This window comes from Gorilla gorilla, chromosome 6, assembly GCF_029281585.2.
Source record: "Gorilla gorilla gorilla isolate KB3781 chromosome 6, NHGRI_mGorGor1-v2.1_pri, whole genome shotgun sequence".
Taxonomy (NCBI): domain Eukaryota; kingdom Metazoa; phylum Chordata; class Mammalia; order Primates; family Hominidae; genus Gorilla; species Gorilla gorilla.
Genome location: NC_073230.2, coordinates 57,599,737 through 57,616,398, shown reverse-complemented (window position 1 = coordinate 57,616,398; position 16,662 = coordinate 57,599,737). Strand labels below are relative to the sequence as shown.

The 16,662-nt window shown below is 46.7% G+C and overlaps 1 protein-coding gene across 2 annotated transcripts in view; it reads right to left on the bottom strand.

Annotated features, from left to right (window-relative positions):
* The window catches only part of VWC2 (von Willebrand factor C domain containing 2), a 153,491-nt gene extending 137,426 nt beyond the window's left edge, over positions 1-16,065 (bottom strand). For both annotated transcript variants that reach the window (XR_008667244.2, XM_031013508.3), the window contains exons 1-2: positions 15,560-16,065; positions 13,534-14,332 (exon numbers count right to left, since the gene is read on the bottom strand). Coding sequence is in view for 1 of the 2 variants with exons in the window: in XM_031013508.3 (XP_030869368.1) it covers positions 13,534-14,229 (696 nt within the window). In the remaining variant the exon portion in view is untranslated. The remainder of the gene's footprint in view (positions 1-13,533; positions 14,333-15,559) is intronic.
* Positions 16,066-16,662: the final 597 nt, after the last annotated feature.

Sequence of the window (16,662 nt, the reverse complement as noted above, 5' to 3'; positions counted from 1 at the left end):
ATTTTGAAAGATATTCTCTTCTTTAAAAATATTGGAAGATCAAAACCCTTTTGTTTTAAAGAATTACAGCTAAATAATCCTTGGGAGAAAAAACAGAGAGCTTAATTTTTACTTAATATATAAATGACTAAAATAATGTCTTCCTAAGAATAGACTTTTAAAAGACAGGTGTGACATGGGGATTAGTTCTCTCAGGGATGACAAATTCAAATTTCTTCAGGGACCAGTCAAGTAAGAAAATGAGGCCATGAATTAAGTGTGTAATAAGGAGTGGTGGGGACTGTGGCCAATGGGGGGAAATGTTAATGCAATGAAACCACTACGCCTACTTCATACACACTCACACTCACACACACACACAGTCACATATACACTCACATGCACCCACACACTCACACACACCTACACCCACACTCACGCACACACCCACACCCGCTCACTCACACACACACGCCCACACTCACACTCATACACACACCCACTCCCACACCTACTCTTTCACACACTCTCCCACACTCACACACACACCCACACTCACACATGCACCCACACACATGCTAACACACATACAGCCACACTCACATTCTCATACACCCATTCACACACACTACTCTCTCAATCTCTCACTCACACCCAAACCTACACTCTCACACATTCTCACACACCCACACATACACCCACACTCATACACTCACCCACACGCTAACACACACTGACACACTTTCAAGCATGCACCCACACCTCTCACACACACGCTCACACACACTCATGCACACACATGCACCCACACTCACATTCTCACACATGCAGGCCACAGTCTCCCACACACTCCACACACACCCTCTCACACCCCAACACACACGCTCACACACATGCTCACACACTCTCATACCCACATATCCACTCTCACACGCACCCACACAGTCACACACTCACCCACACTCATACACACCCTCTCTCACACACACCCTCACACCCCCACACTCACAGACTCTCATACCCACACATCCACACTCACACCCACACACCCACTCACACACCCACCACTCATAAGTGTGGGTATGTAGGTGTGGGTGTCGCACACGCCCACACTCACACACACTCTCACACTCACACTTACACATACACTCACACTGTCTCACACCCACACTCACACACACTCATACACACTGTCTTACACACCCACACTCACACTCTCACACACACACACACACACACACACGCCAGGGGAAAACAGAACTACACTGCTCCCGTTTGGCATTCTTTTATTTGAGACGGCAATGACAATGCCCACTACAAGCAGGAAGTGAAGACCAAAGGCACCCATCAGTCTGCCTTTGCCCAAAGCTGGCCGGGCTCCAGCAGCCCTGCTCGCACCCCCAACTGTAGAGTGACCCAAATGGATGCCCGTCTGGATACTGCCTGAAGTCAGGGTTTGCTTGTCTTGTTAAAGCGCCTTCAACACATCAGCTGCCAATTACCCAGAAAGTGCTGGACCACAGCCCGAGCCAGGAGTGGACAGGCACTGTGGGCTCCCATCACTGGCCCTGAATCTCTTCTTGAAGCTAAGCCTATTCAAAAGTAGGCTGAAATTAGAACAGGGCACCCACTGTGGTTTCTCCGTTTAATGAAGTCCCTTTCCATGGAGTTTTAAGCTCTGGTGGAGAAGACACAGCAGTGCTCACTCACACAGAAAGGGACTCTTTGCACCCAGACATACGGCGCAATGGTCCCTGAGATCTGACCATTAAATTATATCTGTCATCCCTTGCTGTTACCTAGAAGCAAGATAAGCTGATTTTCTTAGCTTCCTGGAGGGCACTGGAAACCCAGACATGAACTCTGCTACCAGTGGGAGGTTACCCTGAGCTGGGAGGCTGACATTAGAGCACAGTGTCCCCTCAGCTGCCTGTCTCTCTCCTGCTTCTCCTGCCCAGGCCACAGCAGCAGCCTTGTCAAAAGCCATATTCTTTTTCAACCTACCCACTCCTGACATTTGTGTGTGTGATGCAGCAAAAGCACAGCGAGTGGAGGTAGAGGCGCTCGGGGCAGTTCTGCCCCACGTGAGAAAGAAAGGTGAGCATCTGGCCACCTGCTGGCTCCCTGCACATCCCAGGCTCCCCACGGGTGGGGCTTGTGTCCCTCCATGTCCCCAGAGCATAGTTGTCAACAATGCCACAGTGTCACCAGGTGGGGAGGTTTAGTTCCTGGCATATCAAGAGGAATTAATAAGAATAGTGACTTACTTGAAATTAATTTTATTATACTTCATTTGTTTCAAGCTGTCTAAAACAAAAATATTGAGCTCTCTTTTTTAAAAGCATACAGAATTTGGAAGTAAAATATAAATAAGAATTATTTTTAAAGCTAGATATGAGGAAAGCAAAGATACATACAGAAGGGCCAATCTGTTTGGTATGGTTGAAGGTACTATTTATTTCTGATTGGCCTATTGCCCTAAGGGTACAGAGAGCAGTAGGAAAGGAATCTGATTTCCAAGCATTCTGACCTTCATTATAGGAAGGGTAGGAAAAATTGCCCATGGCTGAGTAGTGAGAACTTGGTGAGTGGCTGAGAACTTGGTGGTGGGCAGTTCTGACCAGCTGGGGGTGCCTTTGAAGTAAGTGTTCACCTACTTGATGATTTGGCCTAAGGCTGAGCTGGCTCCCAGTACCTGTTTTCTAAGAATATTTAAACTAAAGAGCTTCTGCACAGTGAAAGAATCTATCCACAGAGTAAACAGACAGTCCACAGAATGGGAGAAAATATTTGCAAACTATGCATCCAACAAAGGTCCACCATCTGTAAGAAATTTAAACAAATCAGCAAGCAAATAACAAATAACTCCATTAAAAAATGGGCAAGAGACATGAACAGACACTTCTCAAAATTAGACAAACAAGCAGCCAACAAGCTTATGATAACATGCTCAACATCACTGATCATCAGACAAACACAAATCATAATCACAATGAGATACTATCTCACACCAGTCAGAATGGCTATTATTAAAAGGTCACAAAATAACAGATGCTTGTGAGGCTGCAGAGAAAAGGGAGCACTAATACACTGCTGGAGGGAATGTAAATTAGTTCAGCCACTGCAGAAAGTAGTTGGAGATTTCTCAAATAACTTAAATCAGAGCTACCTATTACCCAGCAATACTATTCCTGGGTATATACCCAAAGGAAAATAAATCCTTCTACCAAAATGACACATGCACTCCTATGTTCACTGCAGCACTACTCACAATAGCAAAGACATGGAATCAACCTAGGTGCCCATCAACGGTGGATTGGATAAATAAAATGTGGTACATATACACCGTGGAATACTACATAGTCATAAAAAAGAATGGAATGATGTCCTTTGCAGCAACATGGATGCAGTTGGGTACCACTACCCTAAGTGAATTAATGCAGGAACAGAAAACCAAATACCACATGTTTTCATTTATAAGTGGAAGCTAAACATTGGGCACTTATGTACACAAAGATGGGAACAGTAGACACTGGAGACTATGAGAGGGGCGAGGGAGGTGGGCAAGGGTTGAAAAACTAACTGTTGCATACTATGTTCAGTACCTGAGTGATGTGATCATTCTTATCCCAAACCTCAGCATCACACTATATACCCAGGTAACAAATACCTTGCAAAAGTCTTCTGGGGGAAGGCAGGCAATGCTGCCCCCAGCTGAGCTCCACTGGTGTACAGCTTAGTAAACAGTTAAGTTTTATCCACTCCTTCTTGATTCTGTGACTTTGCTTCTGGGATCATTTTCCTTCTTCCTAAATTTCATCCTTTGGACTCTTATTTTAAAGTTCTTTTAGTAAATATTTTTTGGTGGTCAGCTCTCTATCGTATAAAGTATCTTTCTTTAGGCTCATTCCTGAAGGACAATTTTGTTGGATACATCAGTCAGATTAACACTTGTTTCTCTCTTATTTAAAAATATTCTCCTACTGTGCTGTGTTTTCTGTTGATCAGATGTCTGCTGTAAGCCTACTCACTGTTATTCTGGAGGTAATGTCTTCTCTGGTTGCTCTGAACATCTTTATTTTGCCTTTGTTGTTCTGCAGTCTCTATAATATGGCTGGATGTGAATATATTTTTATTTATCTTTCTTTAGATTCATTGGGTTTCCTGAATGAGAAAATAGATGTCTTTCAACTAGAAAGTCTTGGAACTGCCATCTCTTGGAACTATCTTAATTTCTCCCATACTCTACAATCTCAGAATTCTAAGCAGAATTCTAAGCAGACTTTCAACTACAAAGTCTTGGAACTGCCGTCTCTTGGAACTATCTAAATTTCTCCCATACTCTACAATCTCAGAATTCTAAGCAGATGTGTGGTAGATCTTTTCACTCTATCCTCCATGTATCGAAACATCTCTTTCCTGTGTTCCATCTATATGTCTATGTTTCATACTAGTTAACTTCTTCAGATCTGTGTGCTGGTTTGCTAATTATATCTTAAACTGCGTCTAGTCTACAACTGTTAATCCCTCCCACTGAATATTAATTCCATGGGATTGATATCATTCATTAAATGTATCATTCACTTAAACAAGCTTTATCTGATTCTTATTCAAAGCTGACTAGTATTGGGGATATATTTCTGTTCTTTACCCATGAACTTTATTCCAGCATTTTCTTTATATATATATATGTAAATAAGTATATATCAAATATACTCATTTTACATCCCAATATCTGGGTCTGATTCAACTGCTTTTGCCTCAGCTGATTCTTGCTCACATTGCCCTTTCTTCTTGTGAGTACTTTTTATTTTGAGGTCACATTCCTTGGAACACTACTTGTGGGAATTTTTTGCAGCCTGGGTGAAGGGTGCATTCACCCTGTGTGTGTTTGTTTAGATCAGATACCTGTTGATCCATTTAAAAACACATATTCCATTTGGACTTTGCAGACCACACAGGGAAGCATGAATTGGGCTCCACATCCATAAGAGGGTAAGCCTGCTACAGATGGCAATGACTCGGGGAAAACACAAACATTTCTTTCTCCTCTGGACAGAGCCAAGGCCCACTGAAAGATGTTTGCCTACGTTGTCCCATTGCAGTACAGGCTCTTGGGTGCCCTGGCTTTGTAAGATAGATCCTGATCTGATTCTCTCTACTTGGGGACCTGAACTCTTCACATGCCACAACCGGTAATGATTGGCCATGAGTGCCAAGGGCCCAGGCCCCAAGATCAAGAGATGCTCCCAGACAGCCACAACTTCAAGGCAGACTTTGCTCTATGGATTCCAACTCCACCTCTAGAAATTAATTTCTCTTATTTTCTTGCCACGTCAGCTGTGCTTTTAAAAATGGATATAGAATGTGAAATGACAGACAATGGAGACTCAGAAAGGTGTCAGGGATGGGGAGGGAGTAGATAATGAGAGATTATGTAATGGATGCAGTGTACATTATTTGGATGCAGTGTACATTATTCTGGTGATGACTACACTAGAAGCTCTTCCTTCACCACTACGCAGCGTATCCATGTAATAAAATTACACAGTACCCCATCAATTTATACAAATAACATTTTTCTTTTAAAAATATGTGTTTTATATGATATTCAGGATTTCAGGCATTTTGTTGAAGGTGAGTTGTCAGGCTATCCTCCATATTCCCAGGAAGGGAAGGAGAGGTCTCATGTCTAAAGCATCATCACTTTTGCTATTCTTGGATACTTGGAAATGTGCAGAGCCACCTGGCATTTTAATTTCTATTCTTTTTTTCTTTGTTTTATTTTATTATTATTATTTTTTTAGAGACAGGGGCTCATGATGTTGCACAGGCTGGTCTTAAACTCCTGGGCTCAAGTGATCCTCCCAGCTCGGCCTCCCAAACTGCCGGGATTATAGGCATGAGCCACTGTGCCTGGCCATGGAGTTTTAATTTTCAAGCTCTATGCTTTTCCACAGGCCTAAGGCTTCCGAGAGAACTCACAGGGCCCTCGGCAGAGGCCTGACATCATCCTTTTCCACAGATTTGAAAGGCAGTCTATGTCCTGGCCGCACCCCAGTGCCCGACAGAAATAGAATGAGAAGTATGATCCAGCTGGCAGGATCTCAGCCTTGGAACAGACAGGCAGTAAGAAGGATTTCCAGCTACGTGGTCAGAAAAGTACCATGAAGGATGGTCACAGGGTACGTAGGCCTGGGTGGGAAGCCATATCCTTCATGCAAACTCACAGTTGTTACATTTGATACACTCTTTTCTTTTCCCTAGAACATCTGGCCCAGGATTCCTCTGTCATTTAAAAACAAGCCATCAACAACAGTGGAGTCTATTAATAATAATAGAGTGGCTTCTACTGTGTGCCCCCTTGACCCCCTGACCCAAGCTCTCACAGTGCCTCACACACCACAGTACTGCTGCCTGTCTCCTGGAGGGGGCCATTTACTTCCCGTCACATCTCCAGGATGCAGCCCAGGGCCTCACACACATGGTGTCCTAAATATTTTCAAATAAATGTAAGAATAATGTTTCTGTTGGGACTTATCAGATTTAGAGATATCATCTGAGGAGGTAATGTTTTATGGAAAAGCAGCTCCATGGAGCCAGTCCCTAATGATTAGAGATTCTACAAGAGTCCTTCTAGACACCAAAATCTGGACCAGGGCATGGCCACCTCCCCCTGAGCTGCACACTCTGCAGAACTTGTCTAAATATCCACATCAACTTTGTTCAGAGCTTTACAGGTTCAAATTGCTTTCACATACATCTTATTTACTTCTTATAATGGGAGAGGAATGCAGAATACTATCCACTTTTTTTTCTTTTCTTTTCTGTTTTTTAAGATGGGGTCTCATGCTGTCTTCCAGGCTGGAATGCAGTGGCCCAATCATGACTCACTGCAACCTCAAATTCTTGGGCTCAAGCCATTCTCCTGCCTCTGCCTCTCAAGTAGCTGGGTCTACAGGTGAGCACGCCAACATGCCTGGCCTTTTTTTTTTTTTTTTTCAATTTGTTGTAGAGATAGGGCCTCACTATGTTGTCTAGACTGGGCTTGAACTCCTGGACTCAAGTCATCTTCCCACCTCAGTCTCCCAACGTGCTGGGATTACAGGGATGAGTCACCACACCAGGCCCCATTATCTTTTTTTTTTTTTAACCACTAGAAAACAAGGCTCTGAAAGTTGTCCAGGGAAGCACTGGATAAAACAGAACCCCGTTCACCCCACCGCTCAGATGATAAGTACCCTGTCCTCAAAGTCCCAGAAGCTGATTCTCCACCAAAACTGAAGAGGAAAGGACTGGAGAGCATGGGACCTGCTTTCCTAAACCTCCTCATGATATCAACTGTCTGTATGATTTTGGAGGGGGCACTAATTTTCTAAGGTGAATTTTCACTGCCTATGAACAAGAGGCTTTTCAAAGTCGTGTATTTATTTACGGGAGCATGGGTGAATCACACATCTGCAAGGGGGGTGTGGTCAGCTGGAAAACAAATGCCCTCCCAAAGGGGCAGCCCTGCCCAGCTCTGACAGATGGCTGCCATCTGGGAATCATTTCATTTTTGTAAGAATTAGGCAATCTGGGAATTTATATGAACCTCCCGCTTGTCAAATACTGGCACTAGTAAACAAATGTTTTATATGCCATGAGCCAAACAGAACACCTCCTAGAACCAGATCTTCCTCTTGGGCCACCTGTTGCCCCACATGGGTCTGATAATCCCTGGAGTCCCACCTGCCTCTTGGGATCTAGTCTTCTTTTCACTGCCCCCTGGACTCATTCCCCCTTGCTCTCAGGGAAATCCTGGGACTAAGTGCTTTTAGTCCCATTACGACTCAAGACTTCATCCTTTGAAGGACACAGACATTATTTTGTTCATCAGATGGCCAAGTCAAATATGACAAATCCATGTAAATAAATGCTTAGCCAAGTGGATCAAGCATTTATTGGACATACGTATGAGCAAGGTACTCTGGGCTTGTATAACTTTTCCTTTTTCCGGGTAACTGAAATGTTCTCCACGACACGCAAAATGCCACTTCATCACCATATGGTCACGAAGACACTACGCACGATCTTCAGAGTCCAACACACTAGGATTCAAATCCTGTCTTCACCATTTACTAGCTCTATGACCTTGATCAAGCTATTTAACTTTTTCGGACCTTAGTTTTCTCTCCTTTAAAAATAAAGAAAATACCACCAACTCAGTCTGTTGTGTAAATTACTCCAGAAAAGCCAATATATAAAAAATATTGGCACTAGATAAATATTGATTCCCTTCTGCCCATTGTAAAAGGTTATGGTGTTAATTCCATCATACTTCGCATCAGATATTGTATGGAGCATGCAAATAAGCAGTTTTTAAAGCTGTGTTTCCCCCACCTGAGTTAGGAACACATCTAAAGAGTCTAGATATGGCATATGACTCCCTCTTTAAAAAAAAAAAAGTCACTGTTTAAATGGCTTTAGACACAAGGGTAGAAAATGAGAAGCAGAGAATTTACAAAATCTTACTCAGAACCAAAACAAACTCAGAGACAGCAACAGTACATGCATTAGCCTGACTTGCAGAAAAGAACACAGATTGACTCATTTTACTTAGTGAAGGTGGATAATAATAGCATTGTTTTCAGTTAAGTAACATCAGCCAAAAGAATATAAATACCATTAGACTGAAAAGTGTGAATAACCGTAGCTTTCTCTTTGCTGGCACTTTCTCATAATTGATATAGAGATCTATTTAGATGGAGGTTTTGATTCCAAATTTCATGTTCAAATTTTTTTAATTGATAAAAACCTAGAAATAAGATTTTGCAGTGGGGTTAATGGCAAGTCAGATACGGAAGCAGTCAGAGAGAATTTGGTTTAACTCAGTGGTCCCAAATCATTTCACCTCCAAGTACCCCTTCCTGTTATCTCTCTCTCAACAGTTCTTATGCTTTGAAAGACAGTCTAGTAAGCTTCACTTATTAACAATTCATCTTCCCTTTTTCTTCAGACTTATACAATTGCCAATCAGAGCTCCTGATCGGCTATGATAACCAGTGTTGACACACTTTGCTGATATCAATCCTACCAAAAGCAAAGAAATGTGAAGGTTTAGTTATCCTGTATGGCCCTATTTCAGAGTCACAAAAATTCCATTAGGTTCTATAAAACATGAAATAAGCTTGCCAACTCCCCTTTCCACCATCACAGTCCTCCAGGAGACCAAGATTCCCATGATGAAAACAACTTGTTTTGTTGAGCAAAATAGAATGATTTTTTTTCAATTAACACATTTCAAATGTGATTTGCTTCTGAACCAATCATGTGGCCATTGAGGCAAAATTTACAACTGCTCAATACAGCCCCTCTCCCTACCCTTAGTCACCTTTTAGTTTTCTGTGACACAAGGATCCATTCACATAAGTAATACAAGAACTCCTAAAGTAGCTCTCAGAATGCAATAGACACAGAATCAGAATGGTCAAGATGAGCCCCTCAGTTAATGTTCATTGGCATACACTTCATCACCACTCACTCCGTGCCTTCGTCATAAGCACTGTTTTCCCATCATGTGTGCTGATGCATCCTCACACACCCCACTGTTACTACCTCGTTAGGTCTGTTTTAGGAAGTCAATTTTGGTCATTGACACTATGTTTTGGGCTAAACTGTATGCTTCTACAATTCAAATTTTGAAGTCCTCACGCCAGTAGCTAAGAATATGACTGTCTGGAGACAGGTCTTTAATGAGGTAATTAAGTTAAAATGAGGTCAGGCCCCAATCCAATATGAGTGTGTCCTTATAAGAAGAGGAGATGTGGACACAGACAGATGCAGAGGGAACACCATGAGAAAACCAAGGGAGAAGATGGACATCTGCAAGCCAAGGAGAGAGGCCTCAGAAGAAACCAGCCCTGCTGACACCTTGATCTTGGACTTCCAGATTACTTGGAAATGTGGAAGTCTGGAAATCTTGGATTTCCAGATTTATTCCAAGACAACAAATTTCTGTTTAAATTACCCAGTCTGTGTTACTTTGCTCTGGCAGCCCTAGCAGACTAATATACTGTAGGAAGCAGAAAACAGTTAAAAATATCATTCCTTTACTGAAAAAAAAAAATAAGCCAATAGACAAGTTTCCGTATTCAAAGTTGGATGCCTGCTGGTATAAGTTAAAGAAAAAAAGACACTTGGTATCATTTGAGAGGCAGTGGAGAAAATTCTACTATTAACTATGTTTTTATTTGGATGTACAAATTAAATTACAACTATTCCTGGAGGAATGAACACATTACTCTCATTATTATTAGCAGCTTAATGGTATTTTGTGGAGTCAGTGAGATCTTTCACAAGTATCTAACTGAGATCAAACAGGCTGTAAGGAGAGGAAGTTTTAATGGGGTAAAAGAGTACAGAAAGAAGGGAAAAAACAAGTTTAGAATATGCAGAAGACTGAGTAGAGAAAGCAGCAACAAAACATGCCCAAAGAAAGAGAAGCCTACGAAGACAGGGAGAAACCGCACTCCTGCCGGAGCCAAATACCTTGCACATCACAAGCACAGACAGGCTCTGGAGTTAATCTACTGCTCAAAGAGGGTCAAGCCTCCATCAATAACTAGTAATTTCCCCTCTCTCTCTGTCTCTGTCTCTCTCTCTCTCTCCCTCTCTGGAAGCAGAGAACAGACTGTTAAAGGATCTATGCATCTTGCAGGGACTGAGGCCCAAATAATCTCACTTTCACTTCCTTCCTTGCTAAAGTAAACAGTGTTCCAGGCATGACCCGCCTGTACCACAATCTCCATTTGAATCACATTTTCTTCAGAGAAGTGCAAAGCACTTCAGACAGAATGCTTTCCTTTTTCATTTTCCACGTACTTTGTGCTATGCACGTTACAGACTACAATCTCTCTCTGAAACCCAGAATACCCAGAGCAGGCATGTTAACAATTTCTGTGCCCTGGTACTCAGCATCACGACAAATCTCCATTACTGCAACCCACAAACCCTGTGGACTCACAACTAACCCTATACCATTCTACATTCATATTTTCAACATTCTTCAAAAAAAGCATTGCTTTCTCTTTTGTACATTGAAGGAAACAAAAATGGAGACAAAAAATGGCTTGCACAAGGCCACGATAAATTAGCAGAATGCCTAGAAATGTTCCTGATACTAACAAAAATGAGCAAACATGCTCCAACACTATAAAATCTTTATGTAGTTGACATATTGTAAGAACAAGCATATAATTAAAAATATGTAACAACTTTGCAACATTCAAGCATGTGTGCATCCCAGCATCTGGTAATAAATGATGAAAGTTTAGAATGAAATGTCATTTGAAGATGGAAGATGCACTTAATATTCCAAAAATAGCTTTACTGGTATTTTAATTCTTCCTAAGATTGTAATCTTTCCAATTTCCCTTTTGTCAATATCATCTCCCATCCTCAGAGTTTGAAAACACATTCTACCTATGGACTACCAAACAGGTAGCAAAGAGGAATTAAATAAGAGATCCCTCTCCTCCATAGACAAAAGCAGCTTCATGGCTGCTAGCATTTAGCATGAATTGTTAAGACAGAAGTTTGAATTATTTCCTTTACCTGTGATCTCAGGTAGGTAAGTGGACACTGAAGTATTTGGGCTTACTAGATCAAAGTGCTACTAATTCCTCAGTTACTTCTAAGGACAATTCTAGCAAATTACTATGAAACTATAAATAGTGCAAACAACAAAAGGAATTAATTAAAAACCAACTACTTATCTTTGACTTTAGAAGAGCCAATGATGTTACCAATTCAAAACTTAAGAGAATTGTTCTAGTGTTCTATGACCCTGCTCCAGGCCAAAATGGAAGGCCCTTCCTCTGGGCTCTTCTAGCACCCACAGGTTCCTTTACCTGGACACATTTGCCTGTGAACTTTTGTTTTGCACCCAAAACACCTGGAGAGATATCTACCAGACCCTCCCGTAGGCAGGAAGCATTTTGAGGGCAGGGTTTCTGATTTAGTTAATTTTGCATGGCCTGGGCATGGTTCATATGAGTTGCTCATCCCAGTTGTCTTTCTCCAAAGGGCTGAAGTCAAATGTGAGTACTTAAGCAATGTATGCCTGGAGTTATATTTTGCTACATGAGCCTAGGGAAAGCTGGCCCCTTATCTTACAGATAAGAGAAAAGAAACCCAGAGGGCATATGTCTTTTGTTCCAGTCCTGCAGCTGGTTAGTGGTAAAGCCAGAATGAATAACCATGTTTCCTGACTCTAAATTCCAGCACTCTTTCCATACTTTGTACACTATATATAGATCTGTCCTTCCTGGCTTTGTATTTATATAACACTTGATAATTCATTGCCACAAGTCAGTAATTACATGGGCTTCACATCCTGGGAATCAGCAGATCTCACAGGCTAATTCCAGGAGGGGTATTCCAGCAGAATTCCTCCCTAAAGCTTTGCTTTAGTAGCTGCACGTTCCATAACGCCCTCTGCAGGTGGGAAAAGGACAGCTATGGCCTGGTAAGTCAATGGGCTAAGTCCAGGCAGGCCATAGGTTGAGCCTACCTTGAGGTGTTTGGAATAACTGAACACCTGTGCAGGTCTCTCTCAGGCCCCTAGCCCACTGGCAGAGATTTTACTTGGAGCCTGTGCATGCATGTTGTGCAGCACCTTCACCCAAACTAAAGCCCCAGTGGAGCTGGGCTTTTGGTTCAAGTAGAGTGTAAGGGTTAAAAACCTAAGCTATGGAGTAGAACTGCTTAGTTTGACATATGAATCTGTTTCTTAATAGCTGTTCTGCCTTCAACACATTATTTAAATATTCTGTGTCTGTTTCCTCTTCTCCATAAAATGGAGACAATGGATAATAATCCACCTCCTAGCATGGTATGAGATTTAACTAACGTACATGAAAAACAGCGGGATCCTGACGCACAGTAGGCATTAGAGAGATGGCCGGTATTATTAACATTACTACTACTCATCTGAAACAAAACAATTTTTAACCATTAACTGCACTTGTTGGTTTCACCATCCACTATGATTTGGCACCCAGTGAGCAAATATTTTCTTTTTCTTTTAATTTTTAGAGCATTTGCATGATACCCTAAACACATAATCTAGGGAAATGGCTTTTTATATGAATAGTCTCCCTTAATTAGCTATTAGTTGAAGAATATATCCCAAATGGTACCGTAAATTACCCTGTGTTTGAAAGCAGGTTAAGCATTTCACCGACAACATTCCCAAATTAGGAGCAGTACATTAATGTTGAAAGTCCCTCCGATACCTGTTGGGACCCTTCCCTTCAGTGCCATAGGCTTCATCCTCATGAAGCCCTTTTAAAGTGAACACCGAAGGAATCCCTATGGATTGGCCACAGTGCTCTTGGAAGGATTACCTCTGCCCTGAAAAAGAGAGGTCATGTCAAAGGGACGTGAGCACAGTGCTCTCCACCTCTCAGAACCAGAGAGCACCTCTTCTTCAAAGTGGGGGACCACAGAACCAAAGCTGTTCCACCCCTTCCTGGAAGGTGCAAAGTCGCCCGGCGGGCGTTCGCATCTTACCACGAACTCCTCCAAAGTCTGATAGGTCTTGCCCCGGAACTCGCAGTAGTTCTTCCTCTCCTTGCACTGCGGGCAGCACTGGCTCGTGTCGACGTGGATGCAGCGCGGGTGCAGCCTCGGGCACTCGGGCTGCGCGCACAGCGGCCCCTCCTCGGTGCACAGGCACGGGCAGGCCGAGGGGCCCGGCGCGAACTTCTCCCCGATCGCGTACACGAAGCCGCTCTCGTCCACGCAGCCCTTGCCACGGTAGTCCGGGTACACGTACTCCTCGGGTGGCTCGGGCGTGGGCGCGAGTTCCGGGCCAATCGCGTCCTGGGCGGCTGCGGCCAGGGCTTCCCCCTGCGGGGTGTCCCCGCGGGGCCGGACCTGCAGATCCCCGGCCTTGGCGCCCCCGCCCTGGGAGACCCAGGCCTGCTTCAGCTTGCTCCACGGCTCACGGCCGGCGAGCCCACGGCCGCTCTTGCTCTTCCAGTCCCGGCCGCTGCCGCCCTCGTCCCTCGCCGGGCGCCCGAGCTCGTTCACCCGCCCCGGGCCGTCCCGAGAGGCGTGCTCACGCTTCTCCTGGCCCGGCTGCTCTGGTGCCTGGGCCAGCTTCTCCAGCGGGATGCTCGGACTGCACAGAGCCACCATCAGGCAGCAGGTGACCAGGAGGGAACTGGAGAGCGCGCCAACTGCCATCGCAGTGGAGCTGGGCATCCCCTACCACGTCCCGGCGGGCGGGCGGGCGGGGAGCGCGGCCGAGGGGCGAGTCGCATTCACAGCCCGGGGGCGCGCCGCCGCCAGCCGGGAGCCGCCGTCCCTGCGGAGAGAACAGCAGCACAACTGAGCCCCGCGGCCCGCGCGCGCCCCGGCCCGCCGCGGCCCCCACCCGGGCTCCGGCATAGCTCTAGATTAACGAGCTGGGCGACGGGGGCGGGGGCAGCATGCCCAGCGTCGGTGCACGGCCGGGGTTCTTAGACATCACAAATTGTGGAGCGATACATTGGAAGCGAAATCCAAGAACGACACCGGCCGGAGTGTTTCTGATGTAGTCGTGATTAGTGTTGGAGATGGCCAAGGGCGGCTTGCGGAGCCCAGGGAACGCAGCGAGCCAGGCCCGCGCCCCCCTGCAAAGCTCTGCCTTGAACCACGTAATTCAGGCACCCAGGGTGTCCCTCCCTAGGTCCTGGCCACATTTCCCGAAGGTTATTAAATGGAGAATTCAGCAGTGGAGTTAGAGACGGACGAATGTACAGGAAGATAAGAGGGAAACTCTTCCTCATTTGCTTTAGGGGTTTGTGCTGGGGAGGTTAAACAAAGCTTCTCCTAGGACTCCACGATTCATTTCTAACAACTTCTTAAAAGACTCCCGTCTCGGGAGCAGACGCCCCCTCCCCGCTCTCTAAGCCCCGCTGCATGAAAGGATGCCCTCGGCCCCTTGCCAGAGGGCCGGGTCGGGGATTCCCGGGGCTTCAGCTCCTCTGCCGGCCCGCCCCTCCGAGCCTTGGGAGCCTTGGGAGCCTTGGGAGCCAGGTCGCCGGCCGCAGCGCTCAATCTTGTAGTGTCCTGGCTGCGGAGCAGAAGCGCCCGGGCAGCACCAAGGTGTGCAGTGCGGATGGCTGGGGCCCCAGGGCGCAGAGTGGGGGCGAGACCCTCCTACTCGCTGGATCCCGGCCAGCCTTTCTGGATTCCAAAGTTTCTGCCGCCCAAAGGGGCTGGGAGAGCCCGAGACGCCGCAGAACACCGGCAATCCAGCCTCTCTCCGCCTCACTCCCCGAACGCCCCCACTCTGCGCACTCCGGCGCGTCTGTCCCCTCCCCCTCAGCCCTCCTCCCTGAGGGCTCCAGACGTGCCCGGCCCTGCTCACCCCCTGCCCGGTCCCTGCCGACCTCAACACTGGGCGAAGCGCCCATATTCACAAACTTGGGCGGGGGAGGGGGTTCCTCCGGAGCAGCTGAGCGGCTGAACACAGCTGGAGCGCGTCCGGCCTCGCGGGGACACCCAGCATGCACCCTCAGCCCTGAAGACCGGTGCCAAACCTACATACATGAGTGCAGGGCGCGGGCCGGACGCCGGGCTCGCGGCGGGCGCAGGGGTAGCAGCGGCGGGCGCGGGCCCGGGTTTCCAGCGCCCATCCTGGGTCGGCCGGCGACCCGCGTGGGGCGGACCACTGAGAGCCCAGCCCCACCTGCGCGCTCCGCCTGGCGCGCACACCGGGCTAGGGCGTCTCTGGGGACTCGCTCATCGTGCTGTCAGCTGCCGGTAGTCGCGGCAGTGCCCGCGTCGCTCTCAGTCGCTCATCCTCCGGCCTCGTCCCCGCTTCTCCGAGACCAAGCGCGCCCCGGGGGCCACCCTGGCGCCGCCTCGCTCCTCTCCGCGGAGGGGTTCGGGGAGCTCTTCAGACCTGGCAGCCGGAATGTCTGGGCAGCCGTGGCGCGTCGGAGGGAAAAGAGAAGCCCGGAGCGCGGCCGGCGCGCGAGTGGCACCGAGGCCAGCATGGGAGCTAGCGCGCCCGCCTCCCGCCTCCCGCCTCCCCCTGCCGCAGCCGCCTCCGCCCGGCTCCCGCTCTGCTCCCTCCTCTGCTGCCTCCCGCACTGGAGGCCCCGCCTCGGCCCGTGCTGCCCCGGGGGAGGCCCTCGCGCTGCCCCCCGGAGAGGCCCTACCGCCGCACCCGCTCCCTTTGCTGCGCCGGACCAACCTGTCACTCGTCCGCGCGGCCGCGTCCCCACCTCCGCAGCCGGCCGCAGACCCTGCCAGGGCTGCCATTCTCCAGTGGAGTCATTCACTTTGCGCTGGACCTTTCATCTTGGCTTTTCTCTTTTCTTTAATTTCTTCCTTCCTAATTGGCCCCCTCTGGCTTTCCTCTTTGTGGACAGCTTGTTTCAGCTACTGTGTTCAGTTTGGGATTCGAAGGCCGTGTTAGTTTAGCAGACTGTTGAGACTTTCTCGTCTTTGCATTCAGAAACCCAGAGAAATAGACGTGTACGAGTAAGAAACGTAAAAATCTCAAGCGCGAACTTTCTGAATCTCTGCCAATCTCTCCCCGCTCCCATCTTCCTCTTTCTGCCTGCTCTCTCTTCTACTACAAATAGAAACCTGTTTCCTAACTTTGCTAGAATCCTCAACTGTTAAGCAGAGGCCCGGTTGTTT